Source organism: Sesamum indicum, linkage group LG14, assembly GCF_000512975.1.
Source record: "Sesamum indicum cultivar Zhongzhi No. 13 linkage group LG14, S_indicum_v1.0, whole genome shotgun sequence".
NCBI lineage: Eukaryota > Viridiplantae > Streptophyta > Magnoliopsida > Lamiales > Pedaliaceae > Sesamum > Sesamum indicum.
In genome coordinates, this window is record NC_026158.1 from 1,422,793 (window position 1) to 1,439,182 (window position 16,390).

At 38.0% G+C, this 16,390-nt stretch overlaps 3 protein-coding genes across 7 annotated transcripts in view; 1 reads left to right on the plus strand and 2 right to left on the minus strand.

Annotated features, from left to right (window-relative positions):
- Positions 1-3,675, minus strand: part of LOC105176721 (putative multidrug resistance protein) — a 4,738-nt gene extending 1,063 nt beyond the window's left edge. The window contains exons 1-6 of the mRNA XM_011099619.2: positions 3,416-3,675; positions 3,270-3,324; positions 2,983-3,170; positions 2,445-2,902; positions 1,812-2,352; positions 1-1,688 (exon numbers count right to left, since the gene is read on the minus strand). The exon at positions 1-1,688 is cut by the window's left edge and continues 234 nt beyond it. Of these exons, the coding sequence (XP_011097921.1) occupies positions 1-1,688; positions 1,812-2,352; positions 2,445-2,902; positions 2,983-3,170; positions 3,270-3,324; positions 3,416-3,598 (3,113 nt within the window). The 5' untranslated portion in view covers positions 3,599-3,675. The remainder of the gene's footprint in view (positions 1,689-1,811; positions 2,353-2,444; positions 2,903-2,982; positions 3,171-3,269; positions 3,325-3,415) is intronic.
- LOC105176723 (pentatricopeptide repeat-containing protein At4g04790, mitochondrial) lies at positions 4,896-15,836 on the plus strand. 5 transcript variants are annotated; one of them, XR_002288278.1, is made up of 18 exons: positions 4,896-5,325; positions 5,443-5,490; positions 5,846-6,466; positions 7,424-7,603; positions 7,878-7,942; positions 9,442-9,549; positions 9,715-9,828; positions 10,619-10,714; positions 10,793-10,891; positions 11,964-12,083; positions 12,621-12,725; positions 12,889-13,053; positions 13,134-13,261; positions 13,341-13,419; positions 13,590-13,807; positions 14,023-14,279; positions 14,364-14,439; positions 15,690-15,836. XR_002288278.1 is itself a non-coding variant. In XM_011099621.2 (16 exons), the coding sequence occupies exons 1-16, from the start codon at positions 4,956-4,958 to the stop codon at positions 14,219-14,221; spliced, it is 2,715 nt and encodes a 904-aa protein (XP_011097923.1). In that variant the 5' UTR covers positions 4,896-4,955; the 3' UTR covers positions 14,222-14,452. The 5 variants fall into 5 exon arrangements, 1 of the variants encoding a protein (XP_011097923.1); XR_002288279.1 differs by having other exon boundaries at positions 15,706-15,836; XR_848994.2 differs by having other exon boundaries at positions 14,023-14,439.
- Positions 15,581-16,386, minus strand: LOC105176722. Its single transcript, XM_011099620.2, has one exon. The coding sequence runs from the start codon at positions 16,381-16,383 to the stop codon at positions 15,724-15,726; it is 660 nt and encodes a 219-aa protein (XP_011097922.1). The 5' UTR covers positions 16,384-16,386; the 3' UTR covers positions 15,581-15,723.

A 16,390-nucleotide genomic window follows, 5' to 3' on the forward strand; every position in this document is an offset into this window, starting at 1 on the left:
TGGCCGACTAATGCAACAGTAGTTCCTGCATTGATTTTGAGGCTGAGGCCCTTTAAGATCAGCTGATCAGGCCTTGACGGATAGGCAAAGACTACTTTTCTTAGCTCCACCCGACCCCTAATACTGTCCGTCTTTCTGCTGTCCGAGCTCTCTGGATCGATCTCACTTTTCCTATCGAGGACTGCAAAAACAGATCCGACAGCACTGCTTCCTCTTGATATATCATTAGTCATGCTTCCAGCTTCTGCAATGGTGTATGCAGTGAAAAGCAGTGCTAGAAATGCTTGGAAAAGTCGTTCAGGAGATATTAACCCCTTCGCCAATAGCCTTCCACCATACCAGTAAGCTAAAGCTGTCGAAGCTGCTGCAAGAAATTGTGAGCTGAAAAGGCCAACTCCTGCAAACCAGGATTGTCGAATACTCTCCTTTCTCGGCCCTTCTAGTGTGTCTCGGAAGAGGCCCACGATTCGTTTCTGAGACGAGAAAGCAGTTATCGTTCTGTGGTTAATGACTGCTTCACTTGCAAGTTGGCTTCCTTCCTTCTGTGCTATTTGGGCTTTTGCAGACATGCTCTTCATCAGAACGCTCCTCGCGTAAAAGCTTCCAATGAGTAATGGTTGCGCCGCCATCATCACAAGGGCTAGCCTCCATGTCAAAAAAAGTCCTAGGGTGTAGGCGAAGGTAGCCCCAAAAATCGCTTGAGCCAATAGTGACATGCGGTCACCAACAAGGGAACGAACCATGTTAGCTTCTGTTGATAGCCGGGCGGATATGGCTGCACTTGTATTTTCGTCCTGATCGAACCATCCAATCTCAAAAGTCATCAGCTTTTTCAGCATCATCTCCCGGATCCGTTTGGTTAACCTTTCTCCCATGATTGCGAAATTGTAGTGCTGGAGTAGGTTGGTGAAGAAGTTGAACACTCCAAGGGCTAAAAACACAAGAGAATAGATTCTTGCATGAGATGGAATTGAGGATTTATCAGATCTGAAGTAAACTGCTATGAGTGCTCCCACACAGTATGCATTAATCGGTTGAACTGCTCCGGAGCCTATTGCTCCTAAGCATCCTAGCAAAGCTTTACCCCACTCCGGTTCGTTCATTTTCAGCAAACGCCATTGTGAAGGAGCAGGATAAGCTGGTTGGTATGAATCTTCATCACCACTGTCATACGCTTCCTCATATTGAACAGAAAAAGGAGCAGAATAAGGTGCACTCATGGAAAATGCCGGGCTCAATGGGTACAGAGATGGAGTTCGTGGGCTTGACATAACACTTGCTGGGCTTGCAGGGACGATCATCCTATGGTTATTTCTTCCGTTCTGAGGATTGAAGTTAGCTGCAGAGTCAATCTCACCGGCTGATTGTTGCAACTCCACCATGTTGTTATACTCTCCTCCGCTTAGTTGCATAAGCTCATCGTGTGAGCCTGATTCAACTACTCGTCCCGACTTGAGAACCATGATCAGATTAGCCGTTTTGATGGTAGAGAGACGGTGTGCAACGACGATCACAGTCCTTCCCTTAGATGCCTGGTCTATGGCCTTCTGTACAATTCGCTCTGACTCTGTGTCAAGTGCACTTGTAGCCTCATCCAGAAGCAGTAACTTTGGATTCCTTATCAAAGCCCTTGCTATAGCTATTCGCTGCTTTTGTCCGCCGGACAACTGAACTCCAAACTGTCCAACCTGCAGATTTCCAAGTCTCCCTGGTCAGCTCAGCATCGATAGAATCGTTAAGCAAAACAAACACTTACTGCAATCAGAAGTAACTACTTTCAAGTTGCTTTTCTTAAAAAGCAGCAGTCTTACTTGAGTTTCATATGCATCGGGTAGTTTGACAATGAAATCATGGGCATTTGCAGCCTTGGCTGCTTTCTCTACATCTTCCATCGTCGCGTCCTCCTTCCCAAACAAGATGTTCTCTTTAATAGACGTCGCAAAGAGGACTGGTTCTTGATTAACCAATCCCATTTGGGCTCTCAACCATTTGAGATGCAGCCTATTTATTTTGTACCCATCCACCAAAATTTCGCCTTCTATAGGGTCGTAAAATCGCTGAAGCAGAGAAATTACGGTGGACTTCCCAGAGCCACTGCCCCCCACGAGACCTACCGTTCTTCCCGCAGGAACTGTTAGATCCAAGCCTTGCAGGACGGGTGTATCCGGCCTAGAAGGGTAGCTAAAATAAACGCCTTTGAATTGAATTTCGCCTCGCACATAGGATAGAGCTTTTCCCTTCTTGTCGTCAGCATCAATTGCTGGTTGACGGTCGATCATCTCTGTAATCCGAACAGCAGCAGACTTTGCTTCTGTTATTGCTGTTAGGTTTGGAAGAGCAGTCAGAATATTTCTGCACAGACCAACAGATACAGATATCAGGATTGAGCTGGGAAGATTTCTTGAAGTTTTTTCTGTACAATACTTAAACAAGAACTGACTCACAATCCTCCCATGAGAACGTTGAATCCGGCTACGAATATATCTCCACCCTTTTCTTGTCTTTTGCTGACAAGAAGTGAACCTATCCAAGCTTGAAATCCCCAGCTAATGTAAATAACTCCCATGCTCCCCATCATCAGTCCTCTTGCAAATCCTTGCTTTATTCCCAGCTCCATTGTCTTTTGAAGTGCATTGCTGAACTTCTCAAGAGTTTGATTCTCCGCAACGTAGGAGTACACCGTCCTGATAGAAGAAATTGCTTGCTCTGCAACCCCACCAGCGACTGCATAAGATTCAATCCCCTTGATCGCCACGTCCATCATCATCTTCCCGAATCCAAGCCCGGGGACAATGAACATCAAGGTGAACGGAATAGCAGCCAACGTAAGCCTCCATGATAGCGTGAATGCAAATATCAGGCAGAAGAAGAACGACGACATGTAGGCGAGGCAGTCAGGTATCTACACTCAAGAAAAAAAGAAAATTCATAAGCACACGATATTCCTTACAGAAGAAGCAGGTTTGTGGAGTAAGTGAATACCTTCTCTCCTATGGTAACTTGAATTGTATTTGAGTCGGATGCTATTGTCGAGACGACTTGATAAGCAGTTGACGAGTCCGCTGCCTGAGAGTCGAAGAAGCCTACTTCTTGTCTAAGGACAGATTTCAGGTACTCTAATCGCATCCGAGAAGTCTGTCTCTCTGCCGTTCTTGCCCAACATAATCCTTCTGCAAACACGCATCGGCGCAAAACTACTTAGAATCAAGCAAAAGAAACCGGAAGATTTCGCTTCTCTGTCAACTTTTATATACTCAAAGATCGCATACCAACAAAAGCAGATAGCCCCACTCCAACCGCAACATAGAATAGCCTGAGTGCATACTGTCACAGAAAACATTTAGCAGCATGTGAATTATTAGTACATACAATTCATTTTCCAACAAGAAACTTCAGCATGTCAATTACACCTTACCTTGTTCACAGATCGAGTCGAGACAGCACTATCAAGGTGTCCATACTCATTTATCACATCACTGAGAACATACATCATGAGGGGTACCTGCAGTCCATCTCCAATGCTGCCCAACGCCCCGAAAAACATCAGCAACTTGTCCGTCCCATCCGCATAACGGAAAATACCATCTTTCGTCCCCATTCCTGAAGAGGGATCAACCTACTTCTGAAGGTGGAATATATGCAGCTAACTTCTTGTTCACCAGCGGCACACTCTATGTTCTATATAGGAGTTCACGAACTGATGACGCCCCTTTACTTCTGCAGGCCGTAATTGGCTGCTCTTTCAAAATATAATCAAGTAAAGGATCCGCATCCTATGTTTCGTACACATCTGCCGGCTGTTTGTTTTATCACTAGTTGTCTTTGCTTTGCTGAATGATTCAAAGTGTTTAACTATTTCTCTCTATGGAAACTACCAAATGAGAGAGCATGATTAGGAATTTGCTAATTCCTTGGTTGTTTTTTAATGTTAGAAATCTTATGTTCTATCACTGTTTAGCTTCCTACCAATTGTCTTCACATTTTGTCTCTTCTTTGATGACGTGAAGCCGAATGTATGTTTCTAATTGTTTCTTCATTCTGTCTTACATGATGATGCAACTCCACTTCCAACTTCAAATTTGGAAAGTCGTGTTTCTTGTACGGTTGAACTGCCGCCTAGTCGATAACAACTTCAATATCTGATTAGACGAGATTCGATACCGTTTAATTTCTTCAAAATTGTTCGAACCAATAGTTCAGTAATCGGCTGATCGGTAAGCTCACCCCTCCCTAGCCATTATTGTTAGAAAATGTGAGACCATATATTGCACGCGTTCCACGAATTTAGTTAAGTTATATTTAGACTAATGAATTTGAATTTGAACGAAGAATTTAAAAAAAGAATTAGAAATGGCTCCATGTAACACTAATTTGAAATCTATCATTCTTTAATAAAATATAATTCAAATTAGAGATGGTGAATTCAGAATACTTTGAATTTAAATTTATCTAAATAGATTTAAAAAATTATTATTATAAATTTAAAAATTTACGATTTCAGATCTATCAATCTAAAAGTCACTTATATATACTTCATTATTAACAAAAATATAAAAGTATCGGACTAAAATTGATTATTTTAAAAAATATGGGGCTTGTTTGGGACCAATATTGCAATCATCTATTTGTCTCCAAAATCTGTTGTATCAGTTCATCCCCTTTGAGGCACGTAATTTTTAAGGACGAAATTAGTTTTACAGAGAAATAATAGAGTAACAAACAGTGTGAGAGTAAGTATAGCGATTTTGCAATTAACTCCTAAATTTAAACACAAAAAATATCAGAGGAGTTGCTAAATTGGGCAAACGCTTTTTCCATTTCCAGGCAAAGGGGCACCTACCCTTACCCGTTTACCCGAATGGTTTACCCGACACCAGTGAAACACTGATTTCCGTTCAACTCAACGCCGCCTGCACTGTATCCCTTTCTCTCTCTCATTCACTCATACTGTACTTATGCGCCCTTCAACGGCCGAAAACCTAGCTTCGCTTTTCCGGTCGGCCGCTACACTCGCCGTTGGACGTTCCGAAACTTCTGCTGCCTCCGCCGCCAAGAAGAAGCCGCCCCGATCAGCCGACGCCGCCGCTTCTAAGAAGAAGAAGAAGACTTCCACCTCCTCATCATCGGCCGAGGATGCCGCCTTAAAGGAGTACGTATCATCCATCAAGTCTTCGTCCTCGTCCTCATCTGCAGCTGTCTACCGCTCGGCCAAATGCCTTCTCAAGCACTTCAAAGCGCCGCCGTCTTCGAGATTTTCTACTCCGAATTCCTCGCTACATGCTATCGTCAGTGACAGCTTGAACTCTGGCTGCGATGATGGAAATGGTATATAGAGAAATTACTGTATTGTCCTGCGAATTGAAGAGTTGTTTGCTTGAAGAATTTGATACTTTGGTTAAATTCGTGCTCTCACCTGGAATTTGTTGTCTTTCTTTTACATAGATGAATCGGCAAAGCAACTGGCGGCCCATGCATCCAGTATATTGTATGGTATGTATATTTGTTTAAATTTTGTTCAGATGTAAATGCCCAAATCAATTAAGGTGAATTTTGTGAATGCCAACTCAAAATATAACGTAAAGTTGGAGATTGTGGCAGTGGTAATTATGCTTTTTAGCTTATTGATCATTTTTATTAAGAAGTATTATCTTCTACAGCCAATTTTCTTTGTTCTTTCCTTCACTTTTTTCTGGATCAGTCGTACTAAACACATTTGTGTTAATTGAATCTCTATACTGCTTGTACATCTGCAAGTCTATGACCATAAGCATGATGTGGTAGATGATTGCCAATTTACAATACACTTTTGCATATTATGATGGCAGCTGAATGTTTTTATCTGTAGATGAGATGGACTTGGATTGGGACGACGAGTACCAGGACGAGCACTCCATGGGGACTGTGATGGACTTCCCATGGTTGTCAAGAATGTCAAATATCAATATATCATTGCGGAGGAAAGAAGTCTCACGAGAGAGGAAGCAGAAGTGGGTTTTTAAGAACGCACAAACTAGTCGCTTTGGCCGCCTAGTCAAAATGTGTGCCAGGAAGCTGGGACCAGATGCTACCATTGAAGTATTTGGGAAATTGGGACGAGAAACTGGCTTGAAAGAATATAATGCATTAATTAAGGTTTGCATAGAGACGGCAAGGGATACTACAGATGAAGATGTTTCATTAGAGCAGATTTATAAGGCCTATCAAATTCTTAAGTTGGTAAGGGAAAACGGTTTTAATATCGAAGAAGAAACATATGGACAGTTTCTGATGTATCTAATTGATTTTGGTATGGTTGAAGAGTTCTTTTTCTTCCATGAACTAATCAAACATGAGAATCCTGATTCACTTCCACGCTTAGCTTATTATGAAATGCTGCTATGGATAAGAGTCAATAATGAAGAAAAAATACAAGAACATTGTCATTCTATTGTGGCTGATGATGCTGAAGAGAAATCTTATCTTCGAGGTATTTTCTTCACATCCCCATTCTTTACTTGTTTCCTTTGTTTTGCAACATTTATTCAGAAGTGAGGCTATTTCACGTCTTTTTCATCATGTTGTGACAGTTGTTTTATGCTAGCACAAATCTTATCATTTTAGTTTCTTTTCAGTTTTTGCTTTCATTTTGTTTTTCTTTGAGTTCAATGATTTCGCTTTGTTGTTTCCCATGGCGTGGATGGGGAGAAGATGGGCCAGGCTGTACATTTTTAATATTGAGTTGTTGCATTTGTTCATTGCCAATGTTCTATTTTCAGATACGCGTGTTTCATTTTATTGGAGGGAATTGAAGACCTTCCGATCTTGTTAAACAATAGGACTTTTCTACTTCCTCATATTTTTCCGTAATTATCCCGAGGCTTAGAAGTCACAGGGGTTATATGGTTTTTATGTTAAACCAACATTCAAGTGGTATTTGGCCAAATTCCAGTTGCAACTTGTTTACAAGACCTTGAAGTTGCATATGTTTTCAGCCTTACTTTATTATTATTATTATTATTATTTTTTTGACTTTAGTTGGCACTTCTGTTGCAATTAAATACAATCTGCCAATCATATAAAAATTTTCTTTCGTCTTAAAGCTGTATGTATCTGGATATGATGACTGTTCATCCTTTGAAATGAATACAATCTCATTATTGTGTTTACTTTGCTGATGGGGTCGATATATTTCGCATATTGATGAAAAATGACCTTAAGTTTTTTACTATGGTGTATGTTCCCTACTTCTAGTGACACGTGTATACTTAATTTTCCTTCAAAATTCAAGATCTCAATGTGTTTTTAAATTTGGAATTGGAAATCCAAATGATATGGTGGAAGCTATGATCTTTAATACATTCCTGTATCCATGATTTGGTAACAGTTCTGACTTATTGACTAATCTGCAAGTAGTTATTCAAATCTTAGTCTTGCTATGCTGCAGAATGCTTGCTGCCGGCATTGGCTGAAGGTGATCGCAAGCAAGAGTTTTTGATGCTACTGGAAACTCTCGACATAACTAAGGTTACGTCAGTTGCATCTTTAGAGAGTATCTTCAGGTCTTTGGGGAAGCTTTCGCTGGAACTTTATGCAGAAAGACTTCTGCTGGTTCTGAAAAGAAGTGGTTAGTATACAAACAATGATAAGTTTTTAATTTTCACGAGAAATAATTTCATTTAACATTACAAGTGTTTTGTGTGTCTCTTTAATCATTGTGGAACATTGTGCCTATTGCTAAACCATACGTCTAAGGTATCAACTGTATGGTTTCTTGAACTTGCTTGTTCGTGTATACCTGAAGCAGCCTATTTGAGATATCTAGGGCTTGAAATGGTGTGCTTTGGTCTGTATACATATACTTGCTAACATGCAGATGTGCTATTTGTTGTCAAGTGCAGATACCAGAGCTGGAAACATCTCAAACTCCATCTGCGAATATGCACTTAACCTACCTAATTTAGCGGTGAGGAACTTCTCATGAATGCTCCTGGTAAAGTCCTTGAGTCTGTAGTTTTTGAGGTGGTTCTGCTTTACAGCAGTTCACTCTTTCATGAAGCATAAATGTCTTGGGGGAGTCTTTGAAATCACAACAGAATATTGATTGTACTATTGCCTCCATTTTTGTCTAATTTAGTTTTAGTCAACTCCAGGGATAAAACTTCAAAATATAGTATGTCGGATGGAGCAACTACTAGAGCCTAGATCATATGTGCCAATTGCCTTTCATGTATGCTGCCTCTGTACATGTTAGTGAGGAACCATGTTTACCTGTTGATGTAAAACGAAAAAAAATATTTAGTATTGCAGTGGACTGATAGATAGCGGTGGCTAGGGACGCAAATGGGCAGGTGGGGCCGGGTTCAAAATGGGTTAAGAAAAGGATGGGATCTGGCTTAGGTTGAACCAGGTCCCCGTGGACCCAATACGAAAATAAAAGTATTTCATGTTGCTGAACTAATCATTTAATTTCAAAGATTTTAGTGACTATAAATACCTTTTAGCCTATATTGTTGCAAGCCAAATGAAATTGTTTAGACATTTTTTTATGTATTCACTGGGTTAAATGTCTACGAGTGTTGTGGTAAGTTTACACTTTCACATGTCAGTTGGAGTATTTGGGGGATATTTTTTCACATTTTTCATGTCTGTGTAACTTTTATCTTCTTAGAATGGTTCTAGTTAATTTGTATATTTATATGTGATTTCGACTCTTTCTAGATATTCAATTCACTTTTGCATGCTCATAGATCATTAGACATCTTGTAGGATATTTTGATGATTTTCCACCTTAACATCTTGTTTTTAGGCATTTAGGCCATAATCATCATTTTGTATGTTGAATACCAATGTGTTGTGTAACTTGTGTTCTAGTCACTATAAGTGCTTGTATTTATTTTCAATAGTAAAGAAAAATAGAAGATATATTTTCTAAAATCATTTAATTTTTTGTTAGACCCAGATGTATCCAGTTTGGACTCATTTCAGATCTAGGATCCAGTCATACCTAGTAGAAGCCAGTCCAGCCCAATCTAGAAAGCATGTGACCACTGGTGGTAGCTTGCTTGATTCAGCTGTAGAGAACTTCTATCCCAAGCAAAAACCAACTGAGACAATGTAGATTTTGCCTTTGAACCACCATTTTGGGAGTGATATTTTTATTATTCATGAGATAGTTTGCTTCCAATATTTACGGTTCATCTCCTATTTCCAGGACATCCTAACCAAAGCAGTTGACTTTTTTTTGCACAATCATTATTTATCTTGTTGTGTGTGGCACATCAACTTCTCATTTTGGTCTGGGAACTGCTATTTTTTTTCTTAATTGTGTGTAGTCTCTCTAGTTATTGATACACAGACCTGACTACATACTTGGTATCTCTGAAAGGTTTTGTATGGAGGCACACTTTTCCTAATTGATTTTTCCTCTTTGTTCGGCCATCTTGCCATCTGTTGGATGAGAAGGTTGAAGATATCATCATGAGATTCCAAACATTACACAATAAGTTAGAGGTGTTGCCCACTTCAGTACAATATGAGAAGCTCGTTAGATACTGTTGTGAATTCCTCAAGGTATGTGCACATTTGATTATTTTAATTTATCTGATTCCTACCAGGAAAAAAACTCCCAAGCGACGCAAACCTCGCTTGGTGGTAGGCTTCTTATGAAGAACGCATACCTCTTATCTTTTGATATTTAAGTTTCTCAACTAGTGTATGCTGCGAAATATTGTTTAGGTACATGAGGCGCTCTACGTAGTTGCCGAGGCATTCAAATCTGGTGTTGCTTTATCGATAGAGATATTTCATTCAATATTAGATGCTTGTGACCAGAGCTGCGAATTTAATCTGGTATCCAACTTTTCTCTCTGTCTCTATAGATAATTCTTGGATTGGATCCATAACGATGCATCATTTTTCCTTTTCAACTAAAGAGTTTGTGTAAGTCACTGATTGAGTGAAGCATCCATAATTATATATGACCAAGTTGAGTATTTTGCGTATTGAGCATTTGGTAAGTGTTTCTTTAATTATTTGCTGTCATATTCAATTTTCTTATTAATGTAATATTTACCATTATTTAGTTGATGAAAAGAAGTATAAAAAAAAAGTGAAACCAATGCCAAATTTAATGAAAAATATTTCAGTAGCCTGAATATGGGTTTAAGATATACGGAGACTTGGTTTATTGCATAAATCCCTCAAATCAACATCATCCGAACAAAAAAACTATGGGTGAACTCAAGAAAAAATTCTCTCCTGTCTAGTTTGATTTGGGATTAGGAGCTTTAAGTGAACTTCAATCAAACTTAATTACATTGTTTACTCTATAATATGATGCAAAATCTTGAATTCTCATTGTGAAAATTGGAAGTTACTCAAGGAGTTCACAGAGGATCTTGAGCTTCAAAATTGATATTCTTAAGAGAGAAGGATAAAAGGAACATTCTCCACTTAAGTATTTATAAGCGATTGACCTGCTTGCCTACCATATTATTAATCATGAATTTGTTCCTTTTTTCCCTTTGCTTGTAGTTTTCCTACATTGAATTTGTGTGTCATGTTATTTTGTGGAATTTCAATTGTGCAGCCAGGTTATTGATTTTTAGATGATATTGATGTGATTTCTTTCAATTCTTAGGTTCATCAAATCAATTCAACAATATCTTGCTACAATGTGAAACCAAATAATGAGACCGTCAGGAGGATGATACTTCTATGCGTGAAGATGAAAGATGTAAGTCTCTTGATTTGGTCTATTAAGCTTAATGTGTGACAGCTTCTATTTTATAATTTTTTCACTATTTGAATGCAGTTTGTAGGAGCATATGGATTGATCAATGATCTGGAAAGAATGAACTTGACGCCAACAGCTAGCATGTACAACTGTATACTGTCTGGATATTTCCGTGAGGTTGCATAGTTTCTTGAATGCAGTGGCGTTTTATTCTTGCTGAGTAGTGTATCTGATTATTGTGTTACTGTGATTGCATGGCCTATTGACTGAGAATTGGGACAAATTGTCAATGCAACTATGTTTGTCATTTTGAGGCAGTTCAATCTATTTTCACATTCTGTCAAATATTTTGAGTATGCTCTCTGTGCTTCTCAGTTATGAATATAATATTGGTCAAACAGGAACACCTACTGGAAAGATATGTGCCTTTGGTTTTTTCTGGAGTGCTTGCCTAGGTGATATTTATGTATTCTTAATGAAACTTAGCGCAATGAATATATATGCTAAGTTGTGTTTCCATTCAGCTGTAATTTCTGTTAATATCCTGTTTAGGTGTGCTCTAGTACTTGCTCATTCCACGTTGAAATATTTTTGTGGATTTGATGTCTCAGTATCTTTTAGGAGATTATTGACCTCTAGCATTGTGCTTTCTGAACATTATGTTTACTCTGAAAGAAAGTGCAAATGGTGTAAAATTTTGGCTTTACAGTACAGTATTGGTATTGTAGTGAATCAAACAAGTAATTTTATTAGGTTTAGTTTGGTGAAGATACTGAAGAGATGAATTCTTAAAAATCTAAGTAATTTCTGATGAAAACTATGCTAGGTTGACTGGCACAGGTCGGGGATATTATATTAATCAAGATATAACAATCTTCTTTTAATCATAATATTTGAAGGGATATCAAGTTTTAGGAAGCAGTTACTTCGATTACCCAATAAGATATTCTAATTTGGCTGTATGCCACATTGATAAAAAAAATTGTAGAACTGATAAGGATCATTCATGCATCCATGATCTGACCTGAGTGTGTGTCTGTTTTGCTTCTTGTGCCATATTTTGTTAATGATAAACTGAGTGCCAGGTTCTTTTGCTTATACAATTTTGATGCACTAGGATTTTGCAAAGTTTTACCTTGATAATTATGGAGAAGTTTTGGTGGCTTACATGAGGAACTGTCTGTGCAGGGTTCTGCTTCTAGTTGTTGCATATTTTGTTATTGACTTTCTGTGTTACTGAATCTTGCAGAAAGACATTCAGAGTGCTAGGAATGTTCTCAAACAGATGGCAGATGCAGACGTGAAACCTGACACTCTGACTTACAGCTGTCTCATAGCAAACAGCCACTGTGAGAAGGATATAATTAAGGTTGTCTACAATTTAGTGTAGGTCATAAATCAGTTCATCAATAAGCTACGCATCAATGAGATAGAATGAGGGGTCATATAACAGATAACAGCTTCACTGTTTAGAACTGATCACATAAAATGGGTATTCTTTCATGTCAATAATGGTTTGGTTAAGCTAAAGCTTGAGCATTAAGTTTGACATTCCGTTCTGCTTTTTGCAACATTGCATTCACATTATATTATCACATATGGATCTTCAAACATTGAACTTGACTAAGAGGGCCCTATCACTTTGAGTAGTAACTTTACATGTTATCAAACAAGCTGAAACTATTAGTCACTGTCTGTGCTTAGTTTCAAGTGCTAAATTGTGTTATCAAGCACCCTTCAATGAACTTGGTAAGATAGCCTCAGTTGATATGAATTTTTTTCCATCTACAATATTCTCCTTGAAAACTAGCTCTGCGTTGAATCCCTCATGAAAATAATCTCTGCTGCGATTTGCATGATTTACAGTCTCATTTCTGATAGTTGTTATGTGGTGATCTGCTTGTAGTTCTGTAATGACATGAGGAACTCGGGAGTTCAACCCACAAAACAGGTTTTCATGGCCCTTATAAATGCTTATGCTTCCTGTGGACTATTTGAAAAGGCTAAACAGGTATGAATTTGTGTAATTCTTTTGGTCTCTGCTTCAGCTACTCCTCAAAGGAGAAAGTTCTCCTGCACATCTTGTTGTTGACCAAATAATTGTGATCAGGCTAGGCTGGAGGCAGTGTCTCTTCTTCTACTTCTGTAATACGATACTGTTGATCACTGTGCAGGTAATCTTGGATAAACGAATACCAGTAAAGTACTTGAATGACATCAAGAGTGTGCTCATTGGAGCTCTTGCTTCAAATGGGCAGTTATCTGGTGCTCTTGAATTATATGAAGAAATCAAGGCAGCCAAGTCCGATCTAGATCCCAAAGCTATTAAAAGCCTTATTGTAAGTTAATGCTGCCTGCTTGATGATTCCACTGACATTTTGAATGAGCTCATAAATCTTAATGCTTCCTAATCTTGCAGGAACATTTTCAATCTGAAGGAGAATTGAATAAATCGCTTCAGTTGCTTGAGGAATTAAACAACTCACCTTACTGGATTCATGCCTGCTTCAGCATCATCTCATATTGTGTTCAACATGAGAATTTGAGGTTCTTTTGCTCGATGGCCTGTGTTCATGACATTTATTTACGTAATTCTGCTGGTTAAGGTTATCTTTTTTTGTTTCAGATCGACCGTTGATTTACTCAAGAAACTGAAGAATAAGTTCATAAATGCTGAAGTTGACCCAGAAACGCTGTTTGATGAGGTACTGGCATTGCTTATCCCCCTTCATTTAGCAAGAACTAGATCATTGAACTATAATTGCTGGTGCAACTCTTGTTTACGGCTGAAAATGTTTACCACCTCCATTATTTGAGAAATTCTTTCTGACTTAATTGCATATGACCTTATCTTTTTTGCTTAATTATTGAGTAGGTATTCTGCTTATATGCTGAGAAAGAGTCAACAGGCATGCAGTTTGGCCTCGATTTACTTCAAGCTGTCAAAGAAGAACTTGGTGTTCAACTTTCCCGGAAAAGTCTCGATTTTCTCCTTAGCGCTTGCGTGAATGCAAAGGATTCCAAGGCTTCATTTGTGATTTGGAAAGAATATGAGACAGCTTGCCTGCCTTACAATGTTTTAAGTTACTTAAGGTAATACTGCTTGGTTCCTTTTTGTTGTTGCCAATTGTCATTGCCTCCAAGGCTCCAAGCTATCTTTGGAAAAGGTTTTAGTGCTAAAAGTAAAGGTCTTCCTTAAGCTATCACATGATTTAACAAAATGTAGGTCATGGCAACTGGATATTTTTGTTTCTTCACATAATTTTTGTTCCTTATACCATCGGTGTCCACTGTTGAAAAACGTGCAGGATGTATCAGGCTCTCTTAGCTTCAGGAGATAGACAATCTGCAGCAAAAATACTAAGTAAGATGCCGAAAGACGATCCCCATGTGCGTTGTGTCGCGAAAGCATGCGAAAACACGTATATCAAATCCCCAGCTGTTGAAAAAAAGAAAAGAAAGGCACTGGTGGCAACGCTGGGACTATTAGATGGGTTAGAAGCCTAAACTGAGTAATGAAAGACACAAACATCATTTGGTATTGGTGGTGTAAACTTGTGACGGGGTATCCTTTCTTGTATGCCAAATGTTTGTATCAGAGGCTTTCTTCTAATCCCACCTTGCTCTGATCTTTAATTTTGTCCTACAGTTAGCCAAATATTCTACCATTCGCTGCTTGTAATCGGCAAGTTTCAGATTGTTTCCCAGATTAGTAAGGCGTTGAGGTGAGTTTATAAACTCTTTGAATATCTTTATTTGATAGCTTAAGCGATGTTGTAAAATGTAAAGCATTCGGTATGTTTAAAAACAGGGTGAAATTACAATTAGCTCTCTTTCATTTGGTACAAGTACGAATATCTTTTTGTTATTTGAAAAATTACAAACACCCCTTTAAATAGAAAATAATTATGTAACCCTTAGATGGTGATGTGGACATTATTATTTTATCTTTGTTTATTTTTTTAAAAATAAAAAAAAATTGAAAAACTATAAAAAAAAAAAAAAGGGTTTGAGGGTGGGTAAAATAAATAATCTAGAAGAATGTTAGCTCATAAAAATATTTTAAAAAATTATAAAATATATATAAGATTATAGTTTATAATTCAAAAGGACTTTTGTGGTTAGTTTATCACAAAAATGGGATAAGAACTTAATGGAATTGACTCATTGTTAATTGAATGTTCAAATTAGGGGGTATTTGTAATTTTTCAAATATGAAAGTATTTGTAATTATGTTAAATTTCAGGAGAGGTGATTTTTTTTTTTTAAAAAAAAAAAAGATGTTTGGAGCATGAGCTTATGAACTCTTTTAAAAAAATTGGGATTTTTAAATTTATTTCCAAATTTTGAAAAAATTAAAAATTTGATATTCTAATATTTTTTTTAAGTTTAATGACTCTGTTTTATCTAAGTAAGTTAAATTTTTTTATTTTTAAGATAAATTTAATATTTGGTAAGCTCTAAAAAATATTTAAATGTATGACCTTATAAAATTTCTTAAATAAGTTGAAGGAAAGCATCTTTAATTCGCTGAAATTGGAAATAATAGTAATGGTAAATTAAAACAGATTTTTTTTAAATTTGTTATGATTATAAATTCTTTTAGAATTAGTAATTGATTATTAAATACTCCCTCGTAATAATTTATTATAGGGATATTTGTTAGATAATTTTTAATTATAAAAATATTTATAATTTTTTAAAAAATAAAAAATACTTCTAGTTATTGCAAATTTGAGCCAGGTGTGATTTTAGCCACATTGTAAAGTGGGTTTTTGGCTTGCATTTGAGTTGAGAGGAGAGGATACTCCTTATATATGAGTTTGGCGATTTTAATATTTGGAAATCTGCCATAGTGCTCGGAGATAACAGCAACATATTTAACTCCTCTAAAATTATCAATAATGAAAGAACTCCTCAAATGAATTAACCCAATCTTTCCCATTATAGTTCATTATATATCTTCACAGCTCAGTATAATTTTCTTGCAGATTCAAATCCTGCTCTAGTCAGAACGAATTAGCAACGAGAATTGCCTGTCTGCAGCGCGCCTTCGCCTGTTCCAGCCTCTCATTCATAGTTTCTTCTTTCACAGCAGCTTTAACCATAGCCAAATCCATTTCCATCAGCTTCAAAACTCTGCACAACTCAGTTACCATTCTCTCCTCAACTTTCCCTTCATCTCTCAGCACTTCCGCCTCCTCTCTCGCCCTCTCCGCCACGATTTCCCCCGCCGTCGCCAACAGCGCCGCCGACCCAAACTCCCTCTCCATCAACTCCACCAGCTTCTCCAGAAAATCCATTATCGCATACCCTGTCGGCTTCTCCAGTGGAATGGGCTTCGTCCGCTTCCACCCTATCTCAAAATTCGGTGGCTCCGGCTTCACCAGCCCTGTTCTTGATTTTCTGTCACGAATTATTTCTGACCTTCTCCGTTTCTCAATTGGGAACTTGTCTGCACTGACGGTTGTTTCTAAGCCTGGGTTAGGAAATTCAGGTTGTTGAGGATTCGAGTTTGAGGTGCATTTGAGTGGGAAGTGGTTTGGTCGTGAGATGAGATGAAGAAAATGTAATGGTGGATTTGGATTTTGATTTTGGTTTTGGGAGGGGATGATGGTGAGATGCAAAGGACGTGGGAGTGGGAGGAATTGGAGGATATTGGAAGCCATGATGTGG

Bases quoted from the DNA above. Each gene is read 5' to 3' on its own strand.
- LOC105176723 (XM_011099621.2), top strand. From the start codon at position 4,956: ATGCGCCCTTCAACGGCCGAAAACCTAGCTTCGCTTTTCCGGTCGGCC. The intron at 5,326-5,442 runs GTATATAGAGAA...TCTTTTACATAG, and splicing joins TGGCTGCGATGATGGAAATG to ATGAATCGGCAAAGCAACTG. The intron at 5,491-5,845 runs GTATGTATATTT...TTTTATCTGTAG, and splicing joins TGCATCCAGTATATTGTATG to ATGAGATGGACTTGGATTGG.
- LOC105176722 (XM_011099620.2), bottom strand. From the start codon at position 16,383: ATGGCTTCCAATATCCTCCAATTCCTCCCACTCCCACGTCCTTTGCAT.